This window comes from Phyllobates terribilis, unplaced genomic scaffold, assembly GCF_046119375.1.
Source record: "Phyllobates terribilis strain yellow unplaced genomic scaffold, ASM4611937v1 Scaffold_2__4_contigs__length_985480577, whole genome shotgun sequence".
NCBI classification, from domain to species: Eukaryota; Metazoa; Chordata; class Amphibia; order Anura; family Dendrobatidae; genus Phyllobates; species Phyllobates terribilis.
This window is the reverse complement of record NW_027362762.1, coordinates 736227132-736249803: the sequence shown is the minus strand read 5'-3', so window position 1 is coordinate 736249803 and position 22672 is coordinate 736227132. Positions and strand designations below refer to the sequence as shown.

Sequence of the window (22672 nt, the reverse complement as noted above, 5' to 3'; positions counted from 1 at the left end):
TTTATTTTTTCCTTCTTTATTTTCTACTAAATTTTATAATTTATTTCACAAACCGTGCCCCCATAAAATCAGAACAAAACTTTGGGGGTCCATATTAACATTTTAATACTTTTTTGTAATCTGATTTTCCCTGTAACTTGGGCAGGTATACTATCCTCAGTAACAAGGCAAATTCAATCTCCAGTTTGCATAACAGAGTTGATATGGGTCTGTTATACACAGCACTGTGTATACAGTGATTGGGAAAGCATAGATGGTACTAAACCATCTCTGCCCTCTCTATGAGCAGCTGCTTACTTTGCAGGGACTGTTTAAAACATCACTTAAGAGCAATTTTCAGATTTCCTGGACATTTAAAGTCTACAGTCAATCCACAAATAGTTAACCTCTCGGATTCACTTACTTCTAATTGAGGAACTGTAAATCTCAGAATACACTAACAGCCACAGTATGTCAGGACCTGCAGGGAATTGTAATTTTCCACAAAGGAACTTTCTATAAGGGCAATTTCTCATGTAATGGACGCAAAGCACTGAAAACAGACATGTGCTCTTATCAGATATTTTCCAAGTTTTCAAAAAGATTTGTTATTTGCAATGCAGTTTTAGGGATAAAACGGATGTTGACCTGAAAAAATATGCAGTCATTAGTAATTTTAAAATAGCATAACTTCGTGGAAACACAACATGACGATGCTGTTCATGGCCACACTGTGATCTCTACTTGTTTACTTACCCTTTACACATCATGCTATAAAACCTTCAATGGCATCCTCATCTATAGGGTCAATGTGGGTGCAACAATTCCTGCCCAATGTATCTTTATATACAGTACTTCAGTGGGGATGTGGCTTCATGCAAACATAGCCACATTTCCATTTTAAGGCAAGGTGAGTGTGTCACCTTGGAATATGATAAAGAGGATCGAGTAATATTGTGATGCAGCTTCAGCTTATTTCCACTGCCTCATGCTTGTAATAAGTTTCTCCTTGAAAGCTTTTACAATAAAATGCAAAGGAAAGAGACTAAAGCAATAGATCAGTGGATACACTGGAACGTTTGCATATAGCACTTGCAAATAGTGTGGACAGGCAGTATCAGACTGTGGAGTTTTAAAACTAGAGCTATTCATTGTCAGGGCTCACCTTCAATGTAAAAATCTGACAATATAGGTTATAAAAATCAGGAATTATACACCGCGTGCAGAATTATTAGGCGTATTTTGATCACCTTGATACTTTTTATACATGTTGTCCTACTCCAAGCTGCATAGGCTTGAGAGCCAACTACCAATTAAGTAAATCTGGTGATGTGCATCTCTGTAATGAGGAGGGGTGTTGACTAATAACATCAAAACCCTATAAAAGGTGTGCTTAATTATTAGGCAACTTCCTTTCCTTTGGCAAAATGGGTCAGAAGAGAGGTTTGACGGGCTCTGAAAAGTCCAAAATTGTGAGATGTCTTGCAGAGGGATGCAGCAGTCTTGAAATTTCCAAACTTTTGAAGCGTGATCACCGAACAATGAAGCGTTTCATGGCAAATAGCCAACAGGGTCGCAAGAAGCGTGTTGGCCAAAAAAGGCGCAAAATAACTGTCCATGAATTGAGGAAAATCAAGCGTGAAGCTGCCAAGATGCCATTGGCCACCAGTTTTGCCATATTTCAGAGCTGCAATGTTACTGGAGTATCAAAAAGCACAAGGTGTGCGATACTCAGGGACATGGCCAAGGTAAGGAAGGCTGAAAAACGACCAACTTTGAACAAGAAACATAAGATAAAGCGTCAAGAATGGGTCAAGAAATATCTTAAGACTGATTTTTCAAAGGTTTTATGGACTGATGAAATGAGAGTGACTCTTGATGGGCCAGACAGATGGGCTAGAGGCTGGATCAGTAAAGGGCAGAGAGCTCCACTCCGACTCAGACGCCAGCAAGGTGGAGGTGGGGTACTGGTATGGGCTGGTATCATCAAAGATGAACTTGTGGGACCTTTTCGGGTTGAGGATGGAGTGAAGCTCAACTCCCAGACCTACTGACAGTTTCAGGAAGACAACTTCTTCAAGCAGTGGTACAGGAAAAAGTCGGTATCGTTCAAGAAAAACATGATTTTCATCCAGGATAATGCTCCATCACATGCATCCAACTACTCCACAGCGTGGCTGGCCAGTAAAGGTCTAGAAGAAGAAAAAATAATGACATGGCCCCCTTGTTCACCTGATCTGAACCCCATAGAGAACCTGTGGTCCATCATAAAATGTGAGATCTACAGGGAGGGAAAACAGTTCACCTCTCGGAACAGTGTCTGGGAGGCTGTGGTGGCTGCTGCACACAATGTTGATCGAAAACAGATCAAGCAACTGACAGAATCTATGGATAGAAGGCTGTTGAGTGTCATCATAAAGAAAGGTGGCTATATTGATCACTAATTTTTTTGTTTTTTGTTTTTGCATGTCAGAAATGTTTATTTCTAAATTTTGTGCACTGATATTGGTTTACCTGGTGAAAATAAACAAATGAGATGGGATTATATTTGGTTTTTATTAAGTTGCCTAATAATTCTGCACAGTAATAGTTACCTGCACAAACAGATATCCTCCTAAGATAGCCAAATCTAAAAAAAAAAACACTCCAACTTCCAAAAATATTAAGCTTGGATATTTATGAGTCTTTTCAGTTGATTGAGAACATAGTTGGTGATCAATAATAAAAATAATCCTCTAAATACAACTTGCCTAATAATTCTGCACACAGTGTATCTTTATGTGACATGCAAAAGTAGTACTGTTGCTTCAAAAGCATTCAGCAACTGTTACAAATAACACAAGCACAGGGGACAGGAAATGTTGTGCTTCAAAAGCATCCAGCAACTAGAGGGGTTAACACAGTCACAGGATACAGGGAGTGTTTTAGCAGAGCCCCAGGGGGATTGTGGGGAACTTGTTATTGTAGTCTGGCTGAAGGCGAAGAGAAAGGTGGTGTGTTATCTGGATCTGACAGAAGGCAACTGAACAGGATTCAGATCAGGAGAGAAACTAAACACAGGTCAGATAAACTCCCTGAACTAACAGAGCAAATTATCGGGCAGGAAGATAAGGACTGGAAAGAATTGTGTCATAGGGATCATCTCCCTCATCAAACCCTCCCCCCCTCCATCTCCATGCAGGATAAAGAATGCTGTGTACTATTCTGTCCTTGTGAAGGAAAAGCCTGTGGTGGTGTATGCATAGAGTTGTGCTGCTAAGAGATCTAATCTATGCTGAATTAGGCTACTGAAGAGACTGTAATACTGTGCCTTGTGAAGAAACTGCTGTATTGTTACTGGAGCTGGTTGCTCAAGAAACTCAGACTATACGGTAATGAAGATTATTGCTGTAATATCCCTGAATTGCACAGGCCGTGCTTCAGATTAAATTCCACTGTTAAATTGTTGAAAAATACTCTTTGTCAGATGTGTCTGGTCAGCAATTGAATCTATCGTGTGCCTGAGAGAAGCTGCAACACATGGTCTATGGTCGCCCTGAGTAACCGTTCCCCCTGGATTCCAAAAAATTCATGAAACCCGTCTCGCCCTATCTGAACCTAGCGGCGTGCGTGTAACATTTAACTGGATGGGAAAGATGGGAATGGAATGGGAACCACTCTCCATAATCTTTGAAAATTCTTGGAGAACAGGAGAAGTCCCAGAAGACTGAAGAAGAGCAAATGTTGTTCCTATCTTCAAAAAGGGGAAGAAGGTGGAGCCAGGGAACTATAGGCCAGTGAGTCTGACTTCTATACCAGGAAAGATCTTTGAACAAATTATTAAACAACATGTATGTGTAGCTCCCCGAGGGTTCGGTTGCTACAGGGGTATTGCACCTCAACCAGAGGTGTGATATTCCACTCCCAGGTAAGGATGGAGTGTGGACCAGGGTTCAGTTAGCTGCATACACACACTCACCCCATTTCCGGGGGACAGCTCGATGGTGCTCCCATTTATGCAGGCACGACTGACTATGTCCTCGGACAGCTCGACGGCGCTCCCATTTATGCAGGCACAACTGACCATGTCCCTGGCTGGAGTGGGGAGGGGGGAGAGAACCCAGTGATGTAGGAGCAGAAGGGGACAGTTTCTGGAGCATAGGAAGGAGCTCATTGGGTGCAGGTCACCTGAGCTCAGACACAGAGAAGCAGATAAAAGGTGGGAGCCATCTTTAGTCAGTGAGTAGTTCAGAGAAGCAGAGCAGAGTGAAGGAGGAGAGAGCTGACAGGGAGCCGAGGCTCAACCTGAGCTCAGCTCCATGAGGCAGGCCTGGAGAGAAGGCCGGGGCCAGAGAGGAGAAGAGGAGAAGGAGAAGGAAGGAAAGAGGAGAGACAGAGGAGTAGAAAGGCTCCAGAAACAAGAAGGCAGAAGGGATCCTAAGAGAGCAGAACGGACAGCAACCGTTGCAAGCCCGCGTTATATCGGGTGAAGGGTCAGGCCGTGGAAGGGTACCGGATTCCCAAGTTGGTGGAGGTAAATCATCCCTCAGCCAAGAACCGGAGGTCGTGATCATTTATTGGTGCGACCCCTTGCTACACCCGCTAGGAAGGCACCACATAGGGTCAGGGAAACTGGCGCCAAGTTTTACCAGAGAAGGCCCGAGGCAGCCGGACTGAAGCGTGGTCACTGGTGGGCCACGAGAGGCCAGAGAAAGGATAGAAGGGGGTCCTGTGCCACACTCCTGAGTTGCCTGGGGGTTGACCGAGCCCCTCACCTGGTGGACGCAACACGGCTTGGGCAGTCATTGCTGACAGAGGTGACTTGGATATCAACTGTGAGTAAAAGGCCTGAACTGCACCATTGGACTCTGTGTGATTTATTCTGCGCCTGCACCATCACCCCCAGCATCCACCTACATTGCCCCGAGGCTACACTCTTCCCGTGGGGAGTTATCCTATCCCTGTGCTGCACACCAACACCAGCCTCAGCGGTCTGCCTTGCAGCGGCGGTCATCCCTGACCGAAATCCACGGGTGGCGTAGTTGGACATTCCAAAACACAGATAAATAGACTGCCACAATTTGGTCTGACCCCCCTGAGCCACGGGATCGGGTTGCCACTACTACCCCCATCAGCACCGTGCACAAGAAGGCCCGGTTCCGGGTACCCCACGGCCCAGGGGGCGAGTCATATGTAAGTACCTGGATAAGAATGAAGTGATTAACCAGAGTCAGCATGGGTTTGTAACTAACAAGTCATGTCAGACTAACTTAATTTCCTCCTATGACAGAATCACTGACTGGGTGGATCAGGGAAATGCTGTAGATATAGTATATCTTGACTTCAGCAAAGCATTTGACAAAGTATCTCACACCATCCTTATTGAAAAAATGAACAAGTATGGAATGGACAAGGCAACTGTTAGGTGGATTCATAACTGGCTTAGTGATCGAACTCTAAGAGTGGTCGTAAATGGCTTCACATCCAGTTGGATGAATGTCTGAAGTGGGGTACCAGAGGGCTCTTTCCTGGGACCTGTATTGTTCAACGTCTTTATCAATGATTTAGATGAAGGAATTGAGGGTATACTGATTAATTTTGCTGATGACACAAAGCTAGGAGGGATAGCTAACACTAGAGAAGAGAGAGAGAGAATTCAAAAAGACCTAAATAAACTGGAGCAGTGAGCAGCAACTAATAGAATGGTTTTTAACAGGGAAAAATGCAAAGTACTACATCTGGGCAATAAAAATTTAAAAATTATATACAGAATGGGAGGAATAGAGCTAAGCAACAGTACATGTGAAAAAGACTTAGTTATACTAATAGATCATAGACTCAACATGAGTCAACAGTGTGATGCAGCAGCAAAAAAGGCAAATACAATTCTGGGATGTATTAACAGAAGCATACAGTCTAGATCATATGAAGTCATTATCGGTCTTTACTCCTCTTTGGTCAGACCTCATCTGGAATACTGTGTCCAGTTTTGGGCACCACATTTTAAAAAAGACACTGACAAACTGGAGCAAGTTCAGAGAAGAGCAAGCAGAATGGTGACGGGTCTGCAAACCATGTCCTATGAGGAACGGTTACAGGATTTGGGAATGTTTAGCTTGCAAAAAAGAAGACTGAGAGGAGACTTAATATCTGTCTACAAATATCTCAAGGGCTGTCACATTGTAGAAGGATCATCTTTATTCTCATTTGCACAAGGAAAGACTAAAAGCAATGGGATGAAACTGAATGGGAGGAGACACAGATTAGATATTAGAAAAAACTTTTTGACAGTTAGGGTGATCAATGAGTGGAACAGGCTGCCACGAGAGGTGGTGAGTTCCCCTTCAATGGAAGTCTTCAAACAGAGGCTGGACAGACATCTGTCTGAGATGATTTAGAGAATCCTGCTTTGAGCAGGGGGTTGGACCAGATGACCCAGGAGGTCCCTTCCAACTCTACCATTCTATGATTCTATGAATCTATTATTTCCATTTTCTGTCTTGCCAGATCATATTGTTAAGATTAATAACCTGTGCCATACTACTTTTTACCTTGTGTAAGCTGTGCAGTATTATGCTGCTGTTCGCGAACAAGCCTCATCAATTGCAAATTATGCTCACTGATAACTTTGTGATCCACCATGGGAAGAGGATAATCTTGACCTTAAATAGAGAAAAAAAATCAAACAAATCAAATGTAAATTAAAAGTCTTACCAACTTAAAATGTATTAAACTCGCATGTGGAAAAGCCATTAAAGAGAACCAATCTGCTTATTAACGCTGCCTGAATCACGGACAGCATGAATCAAAAATCAGCTCCTACATTAAAAACATCATGTTTTACTCTGTAAGGCTGAAGTCTGTCAGAGAGAAACATAGTTAAAAGTGCAACCGGTTACAAGGGGAGTAGTTCATGTTGTGTGTCTTGGCAGCCTTCTTCCCACCTGCTTAGCTAAACTGACAGGTCTCTCCCTTTGTGTGTGTGTATAGGGAAAGACCTGTCATATTATCCAGGTAGGAAGAAGACTTATTTATTATTTATTTTACTCACTTATATAGTACCATTAATTCCATAGGGCTTTACAGACATTATAGACACTGTTCCCATTGGGTGTCACATTCAAACTTCCCTATCAGTATGTCTTTGGAGTATGGGAGGAACCCACACAAACACGGGGAGAACAAACATACTCCTTGCAGATGTTGTCCTTGGTGGGATTTGAACCCAGTACCCCAGAACTGCAAGGCTGCAGTGCTAACCACTGAGCCTCCGTGCTGCTCAGATGGCAGGGAAGATGGCAGGGAACTGCTTCTTGTACTAGCCACCTTGTCCTTGGCTGTGCTTCCTTGTTCTTAAGATGAATTACAGTTTGCATTGTTAGAAACAGTCAATAAGCCTGCACCTTATTAGAGCCTTTTTTAGGCAAAAAAAAAAAGCTGTGGACATAGGTTTTAGAGACGAGACCCCTGGAACCATAATGTTTTGGTTTATCCTAGTAATATACCGTAACATCATAAGATTGGGATTAGTGATGAGCGAGCACTAAAATACTCGGGTTGAGCAAATTGGAATAATCGGGTGCTCGACCCGAGCAACGAGCCCAATGTAAGTCTATGGGAAACTCGAGCATTTTTCAGGCGGCTCCCCCCGGCGGTCTGCAGAGGGCCTAATAATTGCCAAAATCGATGGGAACAGTGCTCAAATGACATAGGAACAGCATGGGGAAGACCCCTGGAAGCATCTCCGACTCACTGATCACTGCTGTCAGCAAAGTGGTCAGAGTATTACACCACTTTTACGGACTCACAATAAAACATACAAAAACTAAACCAAAATGGATTTTCCTGGGAAATATGTTAAGGAACATCCTTTCCAGGGTAATGACTTGTATAGAAGGCAAAATAAATAACCAAAAACAAAAATACTCCTCCACTCCTTGGGCTATGTTCACACGTAGCGTTTTTGATGCGCTTTTGCACTTTTGAATTGCTTTCAACCAAGACAAATGCATTCACCAGGAAATTTCATTTTAACATTTTACAACCTTATCTGGCCATGTGGTGTGTGACACATCGTCAGACACATGCATACAGTGCTGAAAAGACATGGGAACAGCATGGGGAAGACCTCTGGAAACATCTCTGACTCCCAGGTCACTAACTAAAAGTTTGCCCATCATAAGTGATCCTTGGTGCATGCGAAGATGCCTCCCGCCATGCACCTGTCGTTGCAGACTTGCAACAATCACCGTCCACGTCCTTGTCCCACTGCAGCGTTCAGTTGTCCCTACCCCTTTCCTTGAAATGCAAGTGCAAGTATGCAGGCAGCCATACTCGGTCCCCAGCCGCCACTATATTTCCCGGTATCGCCTCCGCCTTCCACAAGCACGGGTCCCACAACATTACCCATGCTCTCCCCAGTGCACTTACTGGGAAGGACCGCCTAACCACAAACACGTGGACAAGTGAATGTGGCCAGGGACGGTACGGAGCCAGTCCACAACTTTTTTTGCTAAGAGTTGTATTTAGCTCGGTGAAAGGACTGGCATAGAGGGAAACTGTATGTACCCTGCGTGTCATTTCTCCCAGGAAGTCCTCTAAAGCTGCTTGCACTTGAAATGTGGCCTGAACATTACTGCTGGTACTTTTCTGTGGGAAATTGCTTGCCTCCTACCAGCCTGGAATATTTCCAGCAAACTATAGTACGACGCCATGGTATTAGCACTGCCCACAGTACCAGTAGCGAAGCCATCCCCAATTTCCTTCTCAGGAATTTTATTTGGTAGACTGAATGGCTGCCCAAATACATTTTCTCACAAAGGAGCTGAAGATAGAGTGGCAGTAGGTGCAAGTTTCTCCAGCCTGTTAGATATTAGAGGGTGAAAGGCACCACATTGGATCAGTGGTTAGCACTGAAGCCTTGCAGAGCTGGGATCCTGGGTTCAAATCCCAGCAAGGACAACATCTGCAAGGACTTTGTATGTTCTCCCCATGTTTGCGTGTGTTTCCTCCTCAGTTAAAAAGCAGCTATAGAGTGTCCGGGAACCTTCCCACACACTTTTCTTAGCCAGGACTGCTTCTCAGCAGGGTTGGATGGTCCCACCAAAGAATCCTCTTGTGTGCCTTGGCTTCTACCTCAGGAGAGTTCATGATAGCGCTAACTTTGCAGCTGCTATGGGGCTCTTGAGCGGGTGAGAAAGGTTAGCCCTCAGAATTAAATCCTCTGGTGGGCACAATGTTTTTCAATCTGAAACAGCTTCTCAGTGGGAGTTGTAGTTCACCACAGCCATATTCTTTAGCTCGGTGAAAGGACTGGCATAGAGGGAAACTGTATATACCCCGGCTGTCATTTCTCTGTCACCAGGTTCCGCCCATTGTCACACACAACCATGCCTGGCTGTATGTTCAGCGGTGAGAGCAACAGATCAGGCTGCTGTGTCACAGCTTTCAACAACTCTGCAGCGCTGGGCGGTTTGTCAATTAAGCATAAAGCATGTTATCTTCACCACAGCCTGTTGCTACTTGGCCAAGGCAGTGCTGCAGTGCTGTCAGCTTGTGACTGATGTGATCATTTCAGAGATGGAGGAGGACAATGTGATTATGACGCGCCCCTGGGCCTGCTGTGTCGCGCAGCGTCTCGCGCACGGGGGCTTACCCGGAACCGGACCAGATGAGGGTTGTAGTCTCCGTGTGGCGGGGACCCGGTCCGTGCCCAGGGAGTCAGACTCAGTGTGTGGCAGTCTTGATAGATGTTATTTGAGTGTCGACTACGCCACCCGTTGATTTGCAGCTATGGAGCTGCCGCTGCAGGGCAGACCGCTGAGGCCGGTGTAGAATTGTGCAGCGTGATAGTATAACCCCCAACGGGAGGGGTATGGCCTCAGGGCAGCCGACGTGGAAGATGGGGGTAGCAGGAACCACTCAGAGACGGTGCGGTGTAATTCAGGGTCTTTACTGGTAACAACGATAGACCCTCCCGGAGTACTTGCTAGCGAACGGGGCCTGGTCAGTCCTTGAGCAGATGGGATCTCCCCTGGCCAGGCGGAGTTGTAGGCCTCCCAAACTGACTGTACTCTTCTGGCTACCTTGCTAGAGGCGGGTATAAGTAGCCCACGTCCCTGAGTGTACCGTGTGGTGCTCACCCGTATGGCCGGTGACTCGGGGCCTTCTATTGGCTTCCGCTCCACGATGGCGGTGCTGGTCCCACACGTGTGACCGTGCCTTCGGGTTTATGGGCCTGAGGACCTGCAATCCCCTGCCGGTCGGCTTCTGCTGCTGGGTAAGAGTTAGTCCCCACAGCCTCGGACGCCGGGTCCGGTAAGAAAGCTTCTCAGTCAGGGCGAGCTCTGCAGCTGCCAGCCCCTGACTCGTAGTAGTATTGCTCCCACTGAGATCCAGCTGTTTCTTCCTATGACTGTCTCTTGTCTCTACTCTCCTTGACTCCTAACCCTGCTTCAGCCCCGGGTTTATATAGGGGAAGTTCTTCCCCTCCCAAGACTGGGCAGGAGGTGTGGCATGCACAGAATCCCTGACCAAAGGACCTCCCACCTGCTCTCAGACATAACATCTCTATCACTGTGGCAACCAGACCCCTGGGGTGTCACATTCCCCCCTAGTGAAATTTAGTACTCCGGGACTAAACATATTTTAGAAAAACATAACAAGATAAAAACAATAATAATACAATAAGAAAAACATATAAAGATGGTTACGGCATGTCCGTAACCGGGTGCAGTCTTTGAAGAAAGCAAGGTGTCCATTTCACCAAAACAGGGAGACGTAACCAGGTAGGGGTCTGTCCTGCCCCGAGTCCTTAACAGTCTTTAGTCCGTCCTGGGTTACGCTCCAACTATGTACAAGGATTCCCGGTAAATCCACCAAGGACTCCTACAAATAACTAGAAACACAAAATTATACACAAGCAACAATACACAGGTAAACATAAATAAAACAATTTATACACTTCAAATCCTCCACCGTGCGGGTAACTGGCCTCTAGTAGCCCTAGTGGACCTACGGAGCTGACTGCCTAGCCCTGAACTACAGGGTGTAGGAGCTGTCAAGGGTAAACTGGGCAGCTGTCTACCGGCTCTTTGGCTCACTAGGGATATGGCAGGCTCACTGCAAGCAGAGGGTTGATCCTCCTGGTCTGCGGGTGTGGGGTCTTCTGCCTCCTGGACCGGCTGTTCTTCCAGCTCTACCTGTTGCTCCGTAGGTGCTTGGGATGCTGGTTGGAGGAAGGTGAGTACGGGTACCACAACTGCACCATTGACTTGAGTCCAAGACCGAGGGAAGTCCCCGAGCACAGTACTAACCATATCTTCCCTTTCCTCTACGGGTCGATGGTCTTCTTGTTCCTCTTCAGGGTTCCTCAGTTGTTCGGGACACTTCTTCAGGTGGTCCCGGGATACAATAGCTGTGGTTTCCCCTCCGTCTTTACTGATGGTACGAACCTTCGGGTTCTCGTGGCTTGAGGGCAGTACGGTGTACGGGTCCTTTTCCCACTGGTCGTCCAACTTGTGGAGCCGTCTCTTCCTCTTCAAGACCTGCTCTCCGGGTACCAGGGGAACAGCGGGAGCATACTGGTTGTAAGTTTTCTCTTGTCTTTCCCTAGCCTGACAGAGACTTCGCTCCACGCTCTCCTGTACTCTCCGGTACTGCTGCTGCCTCTCCGTGTCCCAGTCTGTTTCTGGTGAAGTGTCCTCGGGTGTCAGGACTCCCATTTCCAGGTCAACAGGTAACTTACCAGGTCTTGCCCTCATTAGGTAAGCCGGGGTACAGTTGGTGGAACCTACCGGGATGTGGTTGTATAGGTCCACCAGATCGGGCAACTTCTCAGGCCACAGACTGCGTTCTTCCAGGGGCAACGTTTTTAAAAGATCCATTACCACCTGGTTCATTTTCTCACAAAGTCCATTAGTTTGCGGATGGTAGGGTGTCGTCCTTATCTTCCGGCAGCCATACAGATTGCAGAATTCCTGGAAGGCAGGTCCCTGGTCCGTCAGCACTTGGTCCGGGTACCCGTGTGGACGGCAAAAGTGCTGCTGGAAGGCTCTAGCTGCTGTTTGAGCCGTTAAGTCCTTGACGGGGACGACAACCAAGAACCGGGAGTAATGATCCACGATGGTTAACGCGTAGACGTAGCCACTTCTGCTTGGGGTCAGTTTTACATGATCCAAGGCTACCAGTTCCAACGGTTGCCGGGTGACGATGGACTGCAGGGGAGTCTTCTGGCTGGCACGGTCCTTCCTTCTCAGGTTGCACGGGCCACAGTCTCTGCATCACTTCTCAATGGTTCCCCTCATGCCTACCCAGTGGAATCGCTCGCGCAGCAGGAACTCCAGCTTCTTCCACCCGAAGTGTCCAGCTCCGTCGTGGTATGCCTCCATCACCATGGCTGCGTCTCTTCGTGGCACCACTACTTGCCAGAGTAGTTCATGCGTCCGGGAGTTAACCATTCTGCGGCACAACTTCCCCTTGTAAAGGAACAGTCGACTCTTCTCTGCCCATAGTTGTTTGGCTTCCTCCGGAGCGTCTGGTTCAAGGCAAGCCTCCGGGCGAGTCAGCATCTCCTTCACCAGTCAGACGGCAGGGTCGCTGTCTTGCGTTTCCGCCCAGTTGTAGTGAGGTAAGGGGTTCAACGTAGCAGCCTGCTTACTCCTTACCCGGTGGGAATACTGGATAGTCCCATGACGGTGGAACGCAGGGAGTTCAACTTCTTCCAGTCCCTCCGGATCTTCTCCTTCGTCCGGCAGGTTGGGCATCCTGGACAGGGCATCCGCGTTGGTATTGGAGCGTCCGGCCCGGTATTTGATTGTGAACTCGTAGTTGGACAGACGGGCCATCCACCTCTGCTCCAGGGCACCGAGTCTTGCCGTGTCCAGGTGTGTCAACGGGTTGTTATCCGTGTACACGGTGAACATGGAAGAAGCGAGGTAATGCTTAAAGCGCTCGGTGACTGCCCATACTACGGCCAGGAACTCTAGCTTAAATGAGCTGTAATTCTTGGGGTTCCTTTCGGTGGGTCGCAGTTTTCGGCTGGCGTAGGCGATTACTCGTTCCTTCCCCTGCTGGATCTGGGACAGTACGGCTCCTAGCCCGATGTTACTGGCGTCGGTGTAGAGGATAAAGGGCTGGCTATAATCCGGGTACGCCAGGATTTCGTCCCCCGTGAGGGCCATCTTCAGCTGGCGGAAGGACTCTTCTTCCAGCTCCTCCCATTTGAAGGGCGGCTTCTGGTTCTTGGCCTTCCGGGACTGGCCTATCAGGAGGTCCTGCATAGGTGCTGCCTTTTTGGTGAAACCGGGAATAAACCTTCGGTAGTAGCCTACCAACCCGAGGAACTGCCGCACTTCTTTTACGCTGGAGGGGCTTGGCCATTCCTTAATTGCGGTGATCTTATCAGGGTCGGGAGCCACTCCGTCAGCACTCACCACGTGTCCCAGGTACTGCACCTTTGGTTTCAGGAGGTGACACTTGGAGGGTTTCACCTTTAGGCCGTAACTCGCCAGAGCTTCGAACACTTCCGCCAGGTGTTTCAGGTGGTCCTCATACGTCTTGGAATATACGATGACATCGTCCAGGTACAACAAGACCGTCTCGAAGTTTCTGTGGCCCAGACAACACTCCATTAGTCGTTGGAAGGTTCCTGGTGCGTTGCAGAGTCCGAACGGCATGCAGGTGAACTCGCTAAGTCCCATCGGGGTGGTGAATGCGGTCTTCTCCCGGTCCGCCTCTGCTACAGGAACCTGCCAGTACCCGCTAGTGAGATCCAAGGTAGAGAAGAAGTTAGCAGATCTTAAAGCAGCCAAAGACTCCTCTATCCTTGGTAAGGGGTACGCATCCTTGTGTGTGATACGGTTGATTTTCCGGTAATCTACACACATCCTCATGGTGTTGTCTTTTTTTCTGACTAAGACTAGTGGAGCTGCCCAGGGGCTACAGCTATCCCTGATCACCCCAGCCTCCTTCATGTCTCTAAGCATCCCCTTGGCGTGTTGGTAGTGGGCAGGGGGTACGGGTCGATACCTCTCTTTTATAGGAGGATGGTCTCCCGTGGGGATGTGGTGTTCTACCCCCTTGACTCGCCCGAAGTCTAACGGGTGTTTACTGAACACTCTCTCGTACTCTTGAACCACCCGATAGACTCCTTGTTTCTGGTGTGCGGGAGTGGAGTCAGTACCCAGATGTAGTTGCTGACACCAGTCCTCCATGTTTTTCTTAGAGCCGTTACCTTCCTCCGGGTGAGATGGAGGCAAGGGTTCCACAGATTGTATAGAATTTTGGTTAATGGTATATAATTTAGCTAGCGTGGCATACCGGGGCAGATACACTTCCCTCTCCCCGATATTTATTATGCGAACGGGCACCCTCCCATGGCGTACATCAACCACCCCCCGTGCTGTCAAAATGGTGGGCCTACTGTCCGAGTAAACTGGTTCTACCATTGCCTGGTAATCCCTACCTCTCAGACCAATAGCTGCCCGGCACCAAATCATCATTTCACTTTTTGGGGGCATGGCAATAGGAAAAGGGTCACACATTCTTACGCTACCAATCTCACCGCCGGAGAGTTCCACCTGTTGCCGTCGCATCAGTGCCCGGATCTCTTTCTGGAGCACCCGCTGCTCGCCGGAGCTGGCGTTCTTGGCAACCTGCTGTAAAAGGAAAATCACCTCTGCAAGACAATTTTCAATTACATTAGTTCCTAGAGTTATTTTTGGGTGACTCTCATGTTTGTCAATATCTACAATGATCAGTCCCTGTGCTGCCAGTTCGACTCTACCGATTTTGATGGTCACCTCTTTAAATCCGATCTGTGGCACGGGCTGGCCATTGCTGGCGATGATACTCAAGTCGTCGTCAGGGTAGCGGGTAATATCCGAGTCATTCCAGTACTGCTTAAAGAGCACGTACGGGATGGTGGTGACCTGTGACCCGGTGTCCAGTAGGGCACTCATGGGAATGACATCCAGTACCACAGGCAAGACTGGACGTCCTCCCACAAATCTGTCGCGCCAGTTCGATGGGCCTGATGATCTTTTTCCTGGGGGTTGGCCCTCTACCCCAGGTTGTGCCCGTTTAAAGAACAGTACCTTGCCATATGTCCGGGTTGATTGCAGCGGCGGCAGATGGGTCGTCCGTCCTCGCTGTATCGATCACTGGGTCTTCCTCTGGCCGGTGGGGTCCTCCTTGGTCGACGCCACGGGATGTCCTCCGGTCCGGATGCCAGCTGGATCTTCCCTGGGGTGGAAACCTGTAAAGACTGCACAGTTCGGGTTAGCGCAGCAACGCTCTTAGCTAGCTCTTGGACCTGATGGTGTAGGTCTGGAGCCGGGTCATTGTCCAAAGCCTGCGCATCAGCTCCCACAGGCCCTGCCGACAAGGGCGCCGCCTCCTGGTGGTAAGCAATAGCTGGGCGCCTGTGGGTCATAACGCCACCCGGTGCTGGTTCTCGGAGCACCCGGATGGCTCTGTCCTTGAACTGTGCAAAGCCCAGATAGGGATCCTGTAAGGCCATCGCCCGCAACTGAGTTCGGTGGGCATTGCAATATAAACCCTCTATAAATTGTTCGGTCAACAGCCTGTCCTCGTTTCCCACTCCATCAGGGTCGGTCTGCTTAATGGCCCTCAGGGCCTCTTGTAGGTTTAGTGCATAGTCCCTTATACTCTCATGCGCTCGCTGCTTGCACCCGTAGAATCTAAGCTTAATCTCGGCTGAGGTGCGGGTATCAAAGGTATCCTTCAGCCGGGTTAGTATCCCTGCGACAGTCTTCCTCCCAGGTGGCCAGGATTTTACTTCCCTTTTGGCTGCCCCGGTTAGTTGGGCCACCAGGATGCTCACTTTTTGCTCTTCTGTGAGGGGGTACACCTGGAAGAGGCTATCCAGCTTTTCTCTAAAGTCATGCAGGGTATGTGACTCCCCTGAGTACTGGGGTAGCCAAGCGGCTCCCGGGATATAGGGCATGGTGAAGGGCATAACTGCAGCAGCGGTGGCGCTGGCGGGGGTTGAGGCAGTGAAGCTCTCCTCCGTATCCGACATCTTCCTCCCCCCTAGTGGACCGTGGCCTACCTTGCGATGATCCTGTTCCGTAGGCCGCGGCTCCGCAGTAGATCGTCAGGGTTGAGGACCTTCCGTCGCGCTCCGGTGACATCGGCGTCTGCTGGGCTCCTTCCAGGACCTTACGCAACGTCCGGACGTGAGGCGGGGCTTCAGTTCTCGCGCGCTTTCGAAGTCCACGCCCCTCTTCTTCCCGCGTGGCGTCCTCAAGATGGCGTCCAATGGCGGGAAAACTCCACGGATGGCGGGAAGAAGGCAGAAGATGGCGCCGGATGGCGGGAAATCTCACCACTGGTAAGTTTGAACAGTCTTTGCTTTTCAGGCACGCAGTACCCGGTGGTTGCGGGCACGAAATCCTGCCGACTACGCCAAAGTTGACGCGCCCCTGGGCCTGCTGTGTCGCGCAGCGTCTCGCGCACGGGGGCTTACCCGGAACCGGATCAGATGAGGGTTGTAGTCTCCGTGTGGCGGGGACCCGGTCCGTGCCCAGGGAGTCAGACTCAGTGTGTGGCAGTCTTGATAGATGTTATTTGAGTGTCGACTACGCCACCCGTTGATTTGCAGCTATGGAGCTGCCGCTGCAGGGAAGACCGCCGAGGCCGGTGTAGAATTGTGCAGCGTGATAGTATAACCCGCAACGGGAGGGGTATGGCCTCAGGGCAGCCGACGTGGAAGATGGGGGTAGCAGGAACCACTCAGAGACGGTGCGGTGTAATTCAGGGTCTTTACTGGTAACAACGATAGACCCTCCCGGAGTACTTGCTAGCGAACGGGGCCTGGTCAGTCCTTGAGCAGATGGGATCTCCCCTGGCCAGGCGGAGTTGTAGGCCTCCCAAACTGACTGTACTCTTCTGGCTACCTTGCTAGAGGCGGGTATAAGTAGCCCACGTCCCTGAGTGTACCGTGTGGTGCTCACCCGTATGGCCAGTGACTCGGGGCCTTCTATTGGCTTCCGCTCCACGATGGCGGTGCTGGTCCCACACGTGTGACCGTGCCTTCGGGTTTCTGGGCCTGAGGACCTGCAATCCCCTGCCGGTCGGCTTCTGCTGCTGGGTAAGAGTTAGTCCCCACAGCCTCGGACGCCGGGTCCGGTAAGAAAGCTTCTCAGTCAGGGCGAGCTCTGCAGCTGCCAGCCCCTGACTCGTAGTAGTATTGCTCCCACTGAGCTCCAGCTGTTTCTTCCTATGACTGTCTCTTGTCTCTACTCTCCTTGACTCCTAACCCTGCTTCAGCCCCGGGTTTATATAGGGGAAGTTCTTCCCCTCCCAAGACTGGGCAGGAGGTGTGGCATGCACAGGATCCCTGACCAAAGGACCTCCCACCTGCTCTCAGACATAACATCTCTATCACTGTGGCAACCAGACCCCTGGGGTGTCACAATTACATTGAGGTTAAATTGGTGACACTGTTTTTTATACTAAAGAAAGATCCTATTGTTTTGTTTTTTTTTACGTTATTTTTTAAGACAAATGCATTCACCGGGAAATATCATTCTAACATTTTACAACCTTATCTGGCAATGTGGTGTGTGACACATCATCAGACACATCCTTTTTTATTTATGATGGAGGGACTCTGAAAGTCATAAAGCCTATTTTTACAGGGACATCAGACGGCCCTTACTATTCTTAAAAGGTCAGCAGTCGGCCGTAGCTATTGTTAGGGAGCCATCAGCCGGCTATGCCTTGTTGTTACCATTATTAACAAGTAGGTCTCCTATAATGTTATTGCGTATCCAGTTACTGCAAGGGCTGCCAAAAATTTGGACACAACCCAATACCCCTTTGAAGAGACATAGAGGAGGGTCTCAGTAAAAAAAAATGTTCCCATTATAAAGGAGCGGGTCTCCTATAGTGGTAATGCCCATGCTGTGACTGCAAGGGCTGCCAAAATTTGGGAAAAACCCCATTAAGAATTTAAAGACACATAGAGCAGGCCACAGTAACAAGGTAAGACATGTTCCCATTAGAAAGGAGCGGGACTCCAATTCTTGTAATGCCCTAAGTGTATGGGCTGACAAACATTTACCCCTGGGGGGCATACATGAACATACTGTATAAAAAAAAATTTTTCACGGGCATCATAAACACCCTTTAAAAAAATTATGTGGGTGTTGCATTACGGACCACGGTCAACCTGGTGATGTGGTGGTGGAGGATGACGAGAAGGAGGAGAACAACAGCAAATAGACAAAATCAGGAAGCGTATACCCATGTGTGGGTGTGAAAAGCTGCATGGGAATACACCTCCCAAGAAAAGACACTGGATTTGAGTTTATGTTACGCTGCTATCATTCGGTGGTGTTGAGAAGTCTGGCCCAATCCAGCCCTTGTTCATTTTTATAAGAGTCAGCCTCTCAGCATTTTCAGTTGACAGGCAGATGTGCTTATCAGTTATAATTCCACCAGCGGTACTAAAAACCCGCTCTGATAAAACGCTGGCGGCAGGGCAGGCCAGGACCTCCAAGGCATAGAGAGCCAGTTCATTCCACGTATCCAGCTTGGATACCCAATAATTATAAGGCACAGAGGAATCATGGAGGACGTTGGTACGGTCGGCAAGGTACTCCCTCAGCATCTTCCCAAACTCTGCACTCCTTGTGAGAGTACCCCGCGCCTCAGGACCTGTGCAATGGGAGGGGCTGAGAAAACTCTCCCAGAACTTTGACAGTGTTCCCCTGCCTCTGCAGGATTGAAGTTGTGTCTCTCTCGCCTGTACTCCTTGGTTGTCCAATGAAGTGTGCCCTCTGCCGCCAGCTTTTTCACAAGGGAATTTTTTTAATAGTTCCGCAACAAGGTCCTTCTGGTACTGCCACATTTTTGTAGACCTGTCCGCCTCAGGAATAAGAGATATAAAGTTCTCCTTGTAGCGTGGGTCTAGAAGTGTCACCAACCAGTAATGACTGTCATCCAAAATTTTGAGAACGCGAGGGTCATGGGAAAGGCAGTGTAACATAAACTCAGCCATGCGTGCCAGACTACTAACAGGCAAGACTTCCGTGTCCTCACCAAGAGGATGACTGACCATGCTCTCCTCCTCTCCTCTCTGTCCTCTGGCCATCCACGCTGAACAGACGGTATGAAAGCTATGCAGGTAGTACCGTCTATAGTGCATGAAACTAGCTCCTGTCCTTCCTCCTCCTCCTCATTGTCACCCAATCCACGTTGGGATGAGATGAGGCTTGGCTGTGTGTAATCACCCTGTATGGTTCCTTGCTCTATCTCATCGTGCTCTGCCTGCAATGCATCCTCTTTGATTGTGAGCAGAGAGCGTTTCAGAAGACAGAGAAGCGGGATGGTGACGCTAATTATGGCGTCATCACCGGTCACCATCTTGGTGGAGTCCTCAAAGTTTTGGAGGATGGTACATATGTCTGACATCCATGTCCACTCCTGAGGTCTTATGTGTGGAGTCTGAACTGAATACCGACGGCCTTGTTTATGCTGGTACTCAAGAACTGCCCTCTTCTGCTCACAAATCCTTCCAAACATCTGCAGTGTAGAGTTCCAATGCGTGGGGACATCACACACAAGTCTGTGAGCCGGAAGCTGCAAATGATGATGAAACACTGCAAGGGCGGTGGAAACTGTAGCTGACTTTCTAAAATGTGCAGACAGGGGGCGTACTTTAACAAGCAGATCCGGCAGCTCCGGGTAGGATTTGTGAAACCGCTGAACCACAAAGTTAAGCACATGGGCCAGGCATGGTACGTGTGTGAGCTCGCCTCGCCTCAGAACCGTCACCAGGTTCCGGCCATTGTCACACACGACCATGCCTGGCTGTAGGTTCAGCGGTGAGAGCCACAGATCTGCCTGCTCTTTCAGAGCTGTCCACAACTCTTCAACATTGTGCGGTTTTTCACCTAAGCATATTAGCTTCAGCACAACCTGTTGCCGCTTGGCCAAGGCAGTGCTGCAGTGCTTCCAGCTTGTGACTGATGTGGTCATTTCGGAGATGGAGACTGAAGAGGAGGAGGAGGCTGAGGAGGATGAGGCGCAGAAGCTGTAGACCGTGGGGGCAACACTGATTGACCTAGGGCCCGCAATCCTTGGCGTCGGGAGGACGTGTTCCATCCCAAAGTCCGACTGGGTCTCGGCTTCCACTATGGTGCCATCAGCGAGATGTACTGTCCCTGCCCACAAGCACTTGTCCACGTGTCCGTGGTAAGGTGGACTTAACCGGTAAGTGCGTTGTTGAGAGCACGGCTAATGTTTTGGGACACGTGCTTGTGTAATGCGGGGACAGCACACCGGGAGAAATAGTGGCGGCTGGGGACCGAGTACCGAGGGACGGCTGCCGCCATCAGGTTGTGGAATGCTTCCGTCTCCACGAGCCTAAAAGTCAACATTTCGAGTGCAAGCAGTCGTGAAACGTGAGAATTTAGTAGTGTGGCCTTAGGGGCGTTGGCTGCATATTTGCGCTTGTGTTCCAAGGACTGGGGTATGGACAAGTGAATGCTGCGCTGGGTCAAGGACATGGACGAGCTTCCTGATGCTGCTACTTGAGAGTGTGCAACGACAGGTGCAGGGCAGGAAGCGTCTTCGCATACATCATGGACAGGGGATTGGCTTGGATGCACAACAGCGGAAGAAGCAATGGTGCCACCCGCAGACACTGTTCCTGGCCCCTGGGGTTCGGCCCACAAAGTTGGGTGCTTTGCTGCTATGTGTCTGATCATGCTGGTGGTGGTCAGGCTGGTTGTTTTTCCATCCCTGCTGATGCTGGCCTGGCAGGTGGTGCAACTGGCCTTTTTGGGGTCTTTAAAAAACAACCAGACTCTGGAAGACCTAACAGTTGTACTGGCAACTTCCTTCGTGTTGGTGTTACGGAGAACGGTTGCCTGCCTTCTGTCTGTGGCCACCACACTGCTCCTTCTTGCCTGTTGGGGTGCTCTGCCTCCCTCCCCCTGTGTGCTGCTGTCCTCGCTCTGCATGTCCTCCTGCCAGGTTGGGTCAGTTACTATATCATCCACCACCTCGTCTTCCACTTCCGCACCCTGGTCCTCCTCCTGACTTTCTAGCAATTGTGTCTCATCATCGTCCACCTCTTGTGACACTTTCCCACCATCAACTTCGTGTGACCGTGGCTGCTCACATATTTGGTCATTGCTACACGCAATCTCCTCTTGCCCCGCTTCAAGTGGACCGGGCGAGAGGCCCGAATCTATAAATGGAAAAGTGAACAGCTCTTCAGAGTGTCCAAGTGTGGGATCAGTTGTCTCTGGGTACTCGGCATGGTGGGAGGAAGGAGGATCAGGGTGAGGAATATGCGGTCCAGACTCAAGGCTACTGAGACTTGACCGTGTGGAAGACAGGGTGGTGGTGGTAGTGGCTAAGTGACTGGAAGCATTATCCGCTATCCAACCAACAACCTTTTGAACACTGCTCTGGGTTCAATAGTGGTGTGCTGTGGTCCCCTAGAAATTGGGATAGGAAGGTCAGGCGAGAAGATGTGGGTGTTTGTTGTGGCACAATTTCGGCTTGCCCACGGCCTTGTCCTCGGCCTCTGCATGCACCATTACCATCACGTCCATCTGATTTAATGAGCCATTCACAGTTTCACTGTACTATCCGTGTGTACTTACATGTGCATGGCTTAATCTTTGAGACAAGCATATGCTACTGGCAGGATCAACCCTTGTCCCTTGCCACGTGCCTTGCCCATTTTAAATGGAGGACAGTATCTTCCACGCTCACTACAAATGACTGAGTTTGGAGCGAACTTATATGTGATCCATGTGATAGAGAAAACAGAGTTTTAAATATCTTGTCTGTAGGTAAGTAGTTTGAACAGCAAACTGCGGTGAATAGCTTCAATGACACACTAAAGGAAATTTTTAATGGAGGCCAGAAATGGCAGTATTTTTTGACAACGTATATATAATCCGTTTGACGGAGAAAACACAGTTTTAAATACCTGGCCTGTAGGTAAGTGTAGCATCCCTGGCGGCTTGCCGGCATGGCTTACCACCTCCCACCATGCAAGACCGCCATTTTATCTATCCGTCCAGGCTGCACACTTTGCTCCAGTACCTGCTGTGTCTCTTGTCTGATCGCTTAGGGCGGCGGCGCGGTTACTGCCTGATTCTTATAGTTACTGTGTGCACACTCCTAATGCCTCCCCAGCCTATTTCTGTGAGTCACTGGATACTTAAACCCCCTCCACCCAGTAGGAGGTGCCTGAGCAACACTTTCTTACAGTGTGTTTTGTGCAACTGAGTTGCCAGGCCCTGTCCTGTATCTTGTCTGTTTCCACCACCCTGGGGTCTGTATACCCAGACCTGTTACCTATATCTTTGACTTCTAGTCTGTTTCCGCCACCCTGGGGGCTGAGTTCTCAGGCTTGTTCCTGTATCTTGTTCTTGGTTCAGTTCCTGTCTGAATTGTATCCTAGCCCCTTACCTGTTTGTCTTTATGTCCAAACCTTCCCTTTTCCTGCAGTCTGTACCTGCACCTAACTCCAACTCGTTGTCTCTGTACTTCTGGTTGTGAGTTTTGTATCCACTCGCTACTTCATAGTAAGTACCTTGTGTGTATCTGGTTCTGCTTGTCCCGTTTCCCTGCCTCCGTATCTACCTCCTGTGTTCTAACTATCTTCCTGTATTTTCCAGTCTGTTCCATGTGAACTGAGCCCTGTCCTGTCTGCCTGCACCTT

General features: G+C 49.2%; 1 protein-coding gene across 1 annotated transcript in view; it reads right to left on the bottom strand.

The window, feature by feature from the left end:
- Positions 1-22672, bottom strand: part of LOC141247594 (cryptochrome-1-like) — a 96937-nt gene that overhangs the window by 51419 nt on the left and 22846 nt on the right. Inside the window, exon 6 of the mRNA XM_073669242.1 lies at positions 6510-6620. Coding sequence (XP_073525343.1) covers positions 6510-6620 — 111 coding nt within the window. The remainder of the gene's footprint in view (positions 1-6509; positions 6621-22672) is intronic.